We start from the raw sequence: 11,407 nt of genomic DNA on the forward strand, positions 1-11,407 counted from the left end.
AAGGTTCAGGGAGATCCTGGCCTCTGAGCCAAGAGGGTCTAAAGAAGGGTCTCCAGGGAATGGCCCCCAACCCTGCACTCTCCCAAGGGCACAGTGAGGGGGGAGGGCCGGGGAGGAGAGTTGGAGTCTACAGAATCTGTGCTGCCCGGAGTGGTATCCTTTGCTCCATCTGTCTTCTTCCTCTCACCAACCCCTCCCCCACCAGCACGAGGCCAAGATCCGCTCGCTCACGGAATACATGCAGAGTGTGGAGCTGAAGAAGCGGCACCTGGAAGAGTCCTATGACTCCCTGAGTGATGAGCTGGCCAAGCTCCAGGCCCAGGGTGAGGCCTTCTGAAACCTCCAACCCACCCATCCTTGGCTCTGAGATCCCAGAGAGGGCAGGGAGGGAAAATGACAAATGTCAGAGAAACCGCCGGACAGCACATGCACCCAAAGCTTTAGACTGAAATCATGGAGGCCAGCGCACAGGCTATTTAGCAAGCTTTTGCATGGATCTTGTTTTACATGAACCACAAACCGTCTGTTGGTCTCTGTCCCTGTTACATCAAATTGGACTGTCCTGACCCAGAAGAACGTCCCTATAGGCCTGCTCTGGGTAGATGTCCCCTGCCCTTCCTGGGGCTCTGGTCACAGTGTGAAGCTCTTTCTGGAGGCGGTAGGTGTGATGTAAGCTGTCTTCCTCTCTTTCCCTCAGAAACTGTGAGTGAAGTGGCCCTGAAGGACAAGGAACCAGACACACAAGATACAGACGAAGTAAAGGCGAGTGGGGAGGGTGCGGTGACAACTGGGGCCTGGCCCGAGCTGATGTCTGGGAGCCTGGCTTTGAGCTTGGGGTGGGCTTGTTTGCAGAAGGTCCTGGAGGTGCAGATGGAAAGTCACCGGGAGGCCCATCACCGTCAGCTGGCTCGGCTCCGGGACGAGATCAATGAGAAGCAGAAGACCATTGATGAGCTCAAAGAGTAAGAGCTCCCAAGGGCAGCTCCACCCTCCTCCCGGCCCTCTCACCTTGCTGTGCCGACTCAGATGTTCCCTCTTGGGCCAGGATCCTGTTCTTGAAATTGCATGTGTCATTCCCCACCAAATGACACAACATTGCAGCCCAACTCCAGGTGCAAGGAGTAAGGACTAGTCCCAATCTTGAGGCTCTATGATTAGATAGCTCAGGGTCCTTACTCTGTCCTGGAAGCATGGCCTGAGTCTGCCTCTGATGCTGAAGGTAGATGCTTCAGTCCTGACCGGACTCACTTGTACAAGAAGGAAAATGTTTGAGGAGCTGCTCTTCCCTTTCCCGTTGTTAACATCTTTTTGTTCTCTCCATATCTCCGTGCCCTCTGTAGCCTGAATCAGAAGCTCCAGTTGGAGCTAGAGAAACTTCAGGCTGACTACGAGAAGCTGAAGAATGAAGAGCATGAGAAGAGCACCAAACTCCAGGAGCTGACGTGAGTGAAGGGTCTGCCCGCAGAACCGGGGCCATGGGCTCAGATGCTACTCAGACTTGCCTGCAGAGGCAGCATGCACTGTGGATGTGAACCTAGGGACCACAGGAGGCGAGGCCTCAGAAGAATAATTTGATGGGGAGTGGGGACCTTTTAGAAATGACCTCTGTTGAATATTAGCTGACACGTAAAGATGTTTGTGATGTTCTGTTAAGTGTAAAAAGCAGGTTATAAAACAGTGTGAATGGTGTGCTCCCATAAAATTTATGTGAGGTGTACGTGGATCAAAGAGAGCCTAGGATGATGGACAGAAGAGTGTTCATGGTGGCTTGATCTATAAGTAGTAGGATCATGGGCTTTTTTATGAAACTTGTCTTCCTCATCTTTTTTTCTTCTAATTCTTGCACAATGAACATGGGTAACTCATATGATAAATAATAGTAAAATACAGATCAAAGGAATGGAGGAGGGAAGAGAGAGGGAGGAAGGATAGTCCTGAGGGCTTCTTCTGTTTCCTCTTCCTCCAGATTTCTGTACGAGCGACACGAGCAGTCCAAGCAGGACCTCAAGGGTCTGGAGGAGACAGTTGTGAGTGGTTTCCTTCTGTGCCAAGTTAATGGGGTGGAGGGGGGTTCCTTTCTTCCTTCCGGTTTCTTCCTAACCCCATTCCTCCTGCCCTTCTGCAAAGTCAGTCTGTGGCATAATCTGGACACATCTTTCCCTAAAGGATGAGTGACTCACTTGATTAGATAGACTGAAGCTTCCAGTAATTTCAGAGCAAGAAGGTTGACCTGGTAGTTGGCTACCCTAATTTTTTATCATTCTTTCCAGGCTCGGGAACTCCAGACCCTCCACAACCTTCGCAAACTGTTCGTTCAAGACGTCACGACTCGAGTCAAGAAAGTGAGTGCTATCCTTGGGGTCTTCCCGGCACCCTTGGTCTCCTCCTGTCCTCAGGTTTCTCCAATCCCTGTGGCCTCCAGTGGGGCTGGCTTGGCCTGCTCTGGGGGGGACCTGTTTGGCCTCGGGACGGCCACACATTTCCCCCTCTCTCCAATCAGAGTGCAGAAATGGAGCCCGAGGACAGTGGGGGGATTCACTCCCAAAAGCAGAAGATTTCCTTTCTTGAGAACAACCTGGAACAGCTTACAAAGGTTCACAAACAGGTGAGAGCAGGGGAAGGAGTGAAGGGAACGCTTGAGGCTTGGTGCCTAGGGTCCCCGAATCCTTGGAGGCTCGTGGATTTAGGAAAATCTCCTTGTGTGTTCTCCTTCCTTTTCCTGCTAATCCCTTCTTTATACCCCGTTTGGTTCCACTTTTACCTTGTTCTTTGTTCCATGCCTGCTGTCCCTTCTCGAAGCTCCCAACCTGCTTCTGTTCTAAGTAAAGTTCCCCAGGCCTATGGTGTTGGAGGGAGAGGTTGAAACTGAGGGAGGTTGCAGAGGCCTGGGACTTTAACTATACACGGGGGATGCTGGTCAGACTTTAGCCAGAGGCAGGAAGGAGTGAGACAAGTCAGGGAAGCTGGGCTTTCTCTCAGAGAGAGAACTCCATCTGCCTAGGCCTGGGGCAGGTGTGCAGAGAAATTAAATGATGGCCTCCAGATGGCCCCATGAGCCCCGGTCGGGGCCAGTCAAAGCTGCTGTGCATTAAGTTGCTGCCTCTCTGGCCCCCTCCTTGCTGCTGTGGCTCCTTAGGTGGATGACTGGCTTTCAAAGGTATGGGGATGGGGGTGGGGGGGTGTTAGAAGGGGCAGTCCAAAGGAGTCAGGACAGGAAATGTTTGGCGCCCACGGAGTAGGAGCACCCTTGCTAGCACCAAATATCTGAGCCTTGAAGACAAGTGCAACAGTCTGTCAACTGGCTCTTTTCACTGATTCATAAAACGAACCCCAGTCTATACTTCATTTCCTTTCTTTAAAATCCACCTTAAAATTTGATTTAAAGTCACATTCTTACTAAACAGGAGCTTAAATTTCTTCCCCCCGCCCACCCCCACCAGTGCAATGCCCAGCTGTATAGTAAATATTTGGTACATGTTTTTTTTTTCCTTTTTTTTAAATAATGAAAAAAGAATCCCAGCACTGTGGCCCAGTGATAGTCTGCAGAGTTTCTTTCATTTTGGCCTGCAGAGGGCTTTACTACCATATTTTCCCCTTTGCCTGTTATAAAACAGTGTAACAGTGTAACAACATTACAGAAAAATTGAAAGGCAGGGCAGAAACATTTGTAATCAGTTCTGCCATTCTATTTTCATTTGTGTGTTCACTTTCCTTCTCTGTGCAAATGCTGTCCAATTATATTGCTTTTTTTCTCCCCATTCTTTTAAATTTTTTTTTAAAGATTTTATTTTTTCCTTTTTCTCCCCAAAGCCCCCCAGTACATAGTTGTATATTCTTCGTTGTGGGTCCTTCTAGTTGTGGCATGTGGGACGCTGCCTCAGTGTGGTTTGATGAGCAGTGCCATGTCCACGCCCAGGATTCGAACCAACGAAACACTGGGCCACCTGCAGCGGAGCGTGCAAACTTAACCACTCGGCCATGGGGGCAGCCCCCCCCCCCATTTTTTTTATTGTGGTAAAATGCACATAACATAAAGTTTACCACCGTAATGATTTTTAAGTGTGCAGTTCAGTGGTATTAAATACATTCATAGTGGTGTACAACCATCACTGCCATCCATCCCCATAACTCTCTTCATCTTGTAAACCTGAAACTCTGTCCCCATTAAACAATAACTCCTCATCCCCCCTCCCCCCAGCCCCTGGCAGCCACCATTCTACTCTCTGTCTCTGTGATTTTAAGTCCTCGAAGGATGTCATATGAGTGGACTCGTACAGGAATTGTCCACACATAACTGGCTTATTTCACTTAGCACAGTGTCCTCCAGGTTCATCCACATTGTGGCACGTGGCAGGAAACCTCCGGCTGTTTCCTTGTCCCTCACTGAAGCCCCTGCCTCTGCTCTAAGTCTCAGAGACCAAAACTACTCACCTATAGGAGAGAGGACTCCTCGTAATCACCTACCTCAGCAGACACAAGACTACAAAGGAAAACCAGAGAGATGTAGAAACTTCTCAGTTACCAGAATCTTAAATAGCCAGGGCTACAGCCCTGCTACAAATTAAGCTAAGCTGTTGGCACAGTGAAACATTGTCTATAATCTGTAAATTGTCCAAAGTTAAAGGGGCACAGAAATGTTTCTGGTTCTGCCCCTTCCTCCCAGTGTTCCCCGTGATGCCAGTTTAGCTGACAGCTTCCAAGGCTGCTCCTTTGCAATCTGTGTTGCCCAGCCACGGTGGAACCCTGTAATAAGATTAGAAAGTCTTTTCTGGCCACCGTAGCTTAATTTAAAGGGGTTGGGCAGCCCAAGAAATCCTTGAGTGTGAAGGTAATGAGCATAAAGGTTTGTGAGACTTGAAACATTTTCTTTCCTTCCTATGGGGTGCCGTGTGTATGTGTGTGGGTGGGGGGCACGGGTGCTCCTGTATTCCCGCTTCTGCTCCTCTCCACGCTGCACCCAACCTGCGCTCAGTGCCATATCCACCCCCCACTGCTACTGTGCTCCTGCTGCCCACCCTGCACATGCCCAGAGAGCCATCTCTGGGTGAGGGGTGCCTCATCCCACTGGTTGCCGTGGGGCTGTTGGTCTGGCATAAGCTGTGAGATATTGTGGTGGGGGCAGTCTAGGCCAGGAGGTGACTGGCACAGGGCGCTGTCACAAGAGTTCTGGGCTATGGTGGAGATGGTACATTTTGCTGCCCAGAAAATGATGTAACTTTTTACTGCTTGGCCACTGTTTGCTCAGGGAGAAGGAAAGAACTGGCTAACACAGCACATGACGTAAAGAGAATGAGGTCTTTCGAGGAACAGTGTGGTCTCCATCTTCTCTGACTTGGTTTCTCTTTATTCTCTCTTCCCACCGTGCCTCCGCACTCCACTGCTGCCTCTCTCTTTGGTCACTGCCTTTCTTCCCGCCTCTTCCCTCCGGCTCACCCCATAGCTGGTACGTGACAATGCAGATCTGCGTTGTGAGCTTCCTAAATTGGAAAAACGACTTAGGGCTACGGCTGAGAGAGTTAAGGCCCTGGAGGGTGCACTGAAGGAGGCCAAGGAGGGCGCCATGAAGGACAAGCGCCGGTACCAGCAGGAGGTGGACCGCATCAAGGAGGCCGTTCGGTACAAGAGCTCCGGCAAGCGCGGCCATTCTGCCCAGATTGGTGAGTGGGGAGGGGGTGGCAGCAGGCCGGTGGGATTACCACCTGGGGACATTCAACAAATTCCTAAGAGTCAAGCAACTAGATTATTGCTTCTTACTCTACCCCTCCCCCCCAGCCTCACCCCCTCATTGCCCCAAAACAGAATTATCTTATAAGCAACTCAGTTCAATTCCAACTGAAAGACCCCAGGGACCAGGGCGCTGCAGGGTGATGAATAGCCTCCTCATGGTCATTTCCCATGCTTTACCACAGCCAAACCTGTCCGGCCTGGCCACTACCCGGCGTCTTCACCCACCAACCCCTATGGCACCCGGAGCCCTGAGTGCATCAGTTACACCAACAGCCTCTTCCAGAATTACCAGAATTTGTACCTGCAGGCTGCACCTAGCTCCACCTCAGATATGTAGTGAGTGACCACGGGCCTGGTCTGGAGTCCCAGCCCAAGGCTCTCTGCACCCTATAAGGCATAAAGTTGGGTCAGTTATTGGGTGAATTTTCCTAAATGGCTTATTTCTAACCTTTCTCAACTTCACACCTATGATTAGAAGGTGGGCTTCTGCCCTCCTGGCCTGCGGCCATGTTTGTTGTCTTCTGGGGATGGGAGGGGTGTATGGCTCCATCCCTGAGCCGGGGTGTGGATTCGTGGTCCTCAGAATGGTGGAGGATGGGTGCCAGAGGCTGCGTCTCTCTCCTCTGCTTCATTCAGCTTTGCAAACTCCTGTACCAGCAGTGGGGCCACATCTTCTGGTGGCCCCTTGGCATCCTACCAGAAGGCCAACATGGACAATGGTGAGTGAAAAAGATGGGTAACCAGCTTTTGGGATCCCCATGGCAAGCTGAAAAGTATAAGAAAAGTAAGTGACCCGGTACCTGCAGCTTGAACACTGCCCATCCCTTCAGGGTCTTGGGCTCTGAGGAGTGGATTCCTCCTATTACCAGTCCTGTCCTCTCCCTCCCTTCCTTTCCCTTCCTCCTCTCCTTCCTGAAGGCTCAGGGGGGCTTTTTCTCAAACAAAATAACAATGCAGCTTGGGGTAGTTGATGATAAAGTGCCACAGACCCAGATGGCAGCGATACTCCAAAGAATCTCCCCTTTTCCTCTCAGGGATTAGGATGAGAGAGGGTTTGGGAGACTGTTGCTAATACCTAATCTCCTTTTTTCTCTTCTAATCCTGTGTTCTCCACCATGATCTCTTCAGGAAATGCCACAGATATCAACGACAATAGGTACACCAATCCCCACTGCCCTTGGGTTCTCTAGGAGGGACCAGCAGAAATGATTAAATGTGCCCCATGCTCTACTTAGAGGTTCCCGGTACCTTTGGGGAAGGAGAACCATTCTTGCCAGCACTGTGTTGTCCCAAGATGCACTCGCTCCCCTGCCTCGTGCAGAACACCATCCCCTCCTCCCATCCCATCCACGGCTTCTCCCATTCCAGTTATGGGGACTGGACATCTGGTGACCCGGGTTTCTCTCCTATCTTTGGGAACTTTGTGACCTTGGGCAAGTCAGTTCCATCTCTCTGGCCTTGATTTTCCATGCATTCCTAGAGAACCCGAATAGTCCCTGCCCCTCGTCATCTCCCAGGGAGGCAATGAGAGTGAAGTGACCAGAATGCTTTCATTTATGATTGTGCTGGGCTTCTTCTTCTAGGAGTGACCTGCCGTGCGGCTATGAGGCTGAGGACCAGGCCAAGGTTTTCCCTCTCCACCAAGAGACGGCAGCCAGCTAATCTCCCCCGTGGACTGCCGCGTACCTGCACTTTCAGGTAGCTTCGGCTGCTGGCTCTGACCAGCCTCAGGTGGCCTTGTTTCTTGCCCTCAGCCTCTTTGTTTCTCCCGCTTTTTAAAATCATCTCAAAACTTTTACTATATAGCTGTCCCTCAACTCCTGCTTTCCTGTCCTAGGGGAACATCTGTGCTGCCCCTTGTGCTCTGGACATTGACCTCCCCTCCCCACTGATGCTTTCCCTTTGGCCATAGTAGTAACCACAGTACTGCCTTTCTGCCACTAGGGGTCACTGCCACATGTCAAAAGAAGCCAGCCAGGGCGGTGTCACTCCAGAGCCACACACAGGTCATAGGACCCCATAGATGTTAGGAGAGCTTGGGAAATCATCTCAACCCTCCCCCTGACTCCACCCTAAAATACTTTTGCATGGAAAGGTATCTTCTGAACTAGGACATCTCCAGTGAAGATGTTTGATTTACTCCCGCGCCAGTGTCCTGTACTCCTCCTGTTTGTATGTGTCACCAATAAGCTTTAGGAAATACCCCGGGAAGTCTAACTTTTTGTTTGTCTAGCTGTAGTGTCAGCACTCCCCTCCCATCTTGCTCAGCGGAGATGGGAACAGCTGTGTCCCCACTCCAAGCCCCCCTTCTCCACCTCTGTCCCCAGGTCCTCTCCTCCAGCAGCACAGGCAGCTTCTTGGTTCTCGTGTGTCACCAGGCTTCGTACCATGCTTCCTTTAGGGCCCAGAACTGGGCACTGGGATCCTGTTTTATTGTCCACTTTGGGTCCCTGGAGAACTAGAAACAAGAGAACATGGCCAGTCTCTTACTGGGTGGCATCCAAGCACAGCCCTCTCCAGGGGTTTTCCAGAATAGTAGGCCGGGCGCACACAGGCAGAGTGTGAGAGGCGAAGTCGGAATGGGGAAGGAAGGGTTAGGGCAGGTCTGGAGAGAGGAGCAGGGCCTGGGGGTCTGGTGTCTGGTTGCTGGTATTAAAGGAACAGGACTGTAAGCCAAAGTTTGTACAAATGCCACCCTTTTCCTGTTTGGTGGCTGGGCTGCAAGGCAGTTCCTCACTACCTCTTTCTCTTTCTTTCCCAGTTTCTAAGAGGGACTGAGGCCTCTTCTCTCAGCATGCTGCAAACCTGTGGTCTCTGATACTAACTCCCTCCCTGCCCTGTTGTTCGACTGTACCGCGTTTGATGTCTTCTCTTCCTCTGTACCTCTTTGTACTCTGTATCGATATATCAAAAGCTGCTGCTATGTCTGTCTGTCCTCTCTGTCTTACTCTCTAGTATCTAATGATGTATTTAGCAATTTCTAAGCATAGTACACCCTCCTCATTTGGGGCAATAGGAGGAGGGTGAATGTTTCTTCTTTCTTTCATATATGCGTCTCTCACACTGAGTGGTGTTAGTCACGGAGATGATAAAAGGAAAAACAGGAGCTAGAGGGCTGTGATCCTTCACACACTCACACGCACGCACACGCACGCACACACACCAAGCCTTAAGCCGAAGAATGTCGTAGCATCATAAGATACAGAGATAGACTCCTCCTCCTCTTGCACATATAGCACAGGGGAAGGTAAGATGGAAGGACTGCTCAATCAGACGTAGAATTTTCTTCATACACCCCTCACTTGAACCAAGGGATTCTGGGTGTGCACCTCTGCCCTCTGACGTCTGCCTTTTGCCTCCCTCTTCCCGTTCCCCTGGACAACCAAGAACGTGGATTGCTCAATGGAATTTCTCCTCAAAATTACTTGTGATATTCTCCACCCCAAAGCTCATGACCAGAATCCAGAGTTGCTTAAAAATATTTTGCAAAGTTGAGGAGGCAGATTCTTCCCGACAGGCTGTCAAATGGTTACTCATCCGTCCATGGGGTTAGTTATAGGCGAGTGTAGTTGAAGTGATTGCGTCTTAGGCTTTGGGGAGTGAACAGGCTGAGAAGTTCCTAAGGATTTTTGCCACATTGATGAGCTGAATTCCTTTCTCTGTCCCATATTGGGCTGCATGTTTCCCCCATCTGAATTTTTTGGTTTGGGGGCTTCCAGTTCTTCCTTTCAAGATGGAGCCTGACTTTTCTCCAATATACATTAAAAAAATTTTTTTCACAAAGATTTCTTTCTACAATGTCCCCCTCTGGTATTAAGTGCACTTTAAAGAAAGGGGCAGGGCAGATTTTCCAGAAGTGGAGGAGCCCAAGGGCTTGACCTGGGGCTCTTCCTGCCCTCTCCAGCCCCATGTAATTGGGAGGAATATTGTTTGGGTTTCCGACATCCTTTCCTTCCACATGGTGCTAAGGTGGCTTTCCAGGTAACTGCAGGGGTGGAGAGTGGAGGTCACAAGTTGGTCCAAACCAAGAAAGTAAGTCTGGTGTCCAGATACCCAGTCTTATCCAGGATGAAAGAACAGGGCAGCAGGGCAACCCATCACCTAGCTTCTCAGTCGGGACAGAAAGCTCAGTGTGAGTGCCAGCTGGTGTTGGCCCATGACTTCTTCAAGAGAAGAAGTCCCTTCTCCCTTTACCTGTTGGGCCCCTTTTACCAATTAAGGAGAAATGCAGGGAAAAAAATACCAGAGGGGTGTGGAATAAATCCAAGGCGGTGATAGTCAAACATTTTTCAAAAGAAATCTTATATAGAACCCTGATATAAAAAGTACCTAAACGTGATGCAGACCAGGGCAGTTTGCACTTTCCTTATTTGGCAGAAAACGCTTCATTCATTGAGGAGCCCTTGAACACTCTAAGAGACCCTGAGGGTTCTGTAGAAGAGTTTGGAAACCAGTGTTCTGAGGAAAGGGGTTCAACCTTGCTCCCCTGCCCCAAGCCCACAACTCACAGCAAAGAGGGACAGGGTGGGGACGATGAGCCACGCTGTCTCCAGACCCAGTCGGAGAAGAAGGAAGACACCTGTGCACCTGTAGACTTGGGCTAATATTTGCCAGCAGGGCACCTACAAATCCAGCGGGCTTTATGCAATCTTGCCACCAAGTGATTCTTTTAAAACACATAAGAATGTGAAGGTGCAGGGCAAATGAGGAGAGAGGTGACAGAGGGAGCGGCCTTCCCTTGAGCAAAATGTAAGGGAAATAGAATTCACTTACATAAATAAGAAACAACACGATACACACAAAGCCTTCACCAGAAGCTTCAGTCTACAGCCTCCTCCTCCTCGTCCTCCTCCCCCCACCCCTCACCACATCCCTTTCAGAGAGCCAGGGTCACCACCAGGGGCACCTGGCCTGCCCACTCACATCTGCCAAAATGTTGCATGCCAGCGTGGAAGACAGACCAAACCGCACAACCCCCAGTGTGTATTTATTTGATGTACATAGATATGTTTAAAATAAAATAAACTCAATGATGACTCTTTGGCGTTGTAAATCTTTATTCCTCCCCAGTCCCACTCCCTTCTTTGCATGTAATGGCGTTTGACAGTGTAGTATATATCTTTCCAGGTGTTTTTCTATATATTTACACATAGGTTTTCTTTCCCACTTAATAATATATCCTGGAGATCTTTTCATGTCAATAGACATAGATTTACCTCATTAAAAAATATATATAATTTTCTGTAAACTTATCCTATTATTTATTTATTTATTTATTTGGGGGGAAGATTAGCCCTGAGCTAACTACTGCAAATCCTCCTCTTTTTTGCTGAGGAAGCCTGGCCCTGAGCTAACATCTGTGCCCATCTTCCTCTACTTTATATGTGGGACGCCTACCACAGAATGGTGTACCAAGTGGTGCCATGTCCACATCTGGGATCCGAACCGGTGAACCCCGGGCCGCTGAGGAGTGGAACTTGCGAACTTAACTGCTGCGCCACCAGGCTGGACCCCCAAACTTATCCTATAATTCATTCAACCATTCCACTATTGGTGGACATCTATCTAGGTTGTTTGTAATTTTTAACAAAAAATGGTATCCTGTTTTCTTCACTTTTCCCCAGACCATCACCTCAGACCCAGCATCAATTCCATCCCTCTCCAGTGTGTCTCTGTCACT

The 11,407-nt window shown here is 49.7% G+C and overlaps 1 protein-coding gene across 3 annotated transcripts in view; it reads left to right on the forward strand.

The window, feature by feature from the left end:
* KIF5A (kinesin family member 5A) overlaps nt 1-10,763 on the forward strand; it is a 28,500-nt gene extending 17,737 nt beyond the window's left edge. The window contains exons 17-29 of one of the 3 annotated variants that reach the window (XM_070495246.1): nt 206-323; nt 698-762; nt 853-962; nt 1,341-1,442; nt 1,967-2,027; nt 2,271-2,342; nt 2,501-2,605; nt 5,441-5,657; nt 5,910-6,063; nt 6,364-6,446; nt 6,856-6,883; nt 7,311-7,425; nt 8,489-10,763. In XM_070495246.1, the coding sequence (XP_070351347.1) occupies nt 206-323; nt 698-762; nt 853-962; nt 1,341-1,442; nt 1,967-2,027; nt 2,271-2,342; nt 2,501-2,605; nt 5,441-5,657; nt 5,910-6,063; nt 6,364-6,446; nt 6,856-6,883; nt 7,311-7,389 (1,194 nt within the window). In that variant the 3' untranslated portion in view covers nt 7,390-7,425; nt 8,489-10,763. The remainder of the gene's footprint in view (nt 1-205; nt 324-697; nt 763-852; nt 963-1,340; nt 1,443-1,966; nt 2,028-2,270; nt 2,343-2,500; nt 2,606-5,440; nt 5,658-5,909; nt 6,064-6,363; nt 6,447-6,855; nt 6,884-7,310; nt 7,426-8,488) is intronic. The other 2 variants (XM_070495247.1, XM_070495249.1) reach the window with 2 other exon arrangements.
* Nucleotides 10,764-11,407: the final 644 nt, after the last annotated feature.

Source organism: Equus asinus, chromosome 22 (genome assembly GCF_041296235.1).
Source record: "Equus asinus isolate D_3611 breed Donkey chromosome 22, EquAss-T2T_v2, whole genome shotgun sequence".
Lineage (NCBI taxonomy): Eukaryota > Metazoa > Chordata > Mammalia > Perissodactyla > Equidae > Equus > Equus asinus.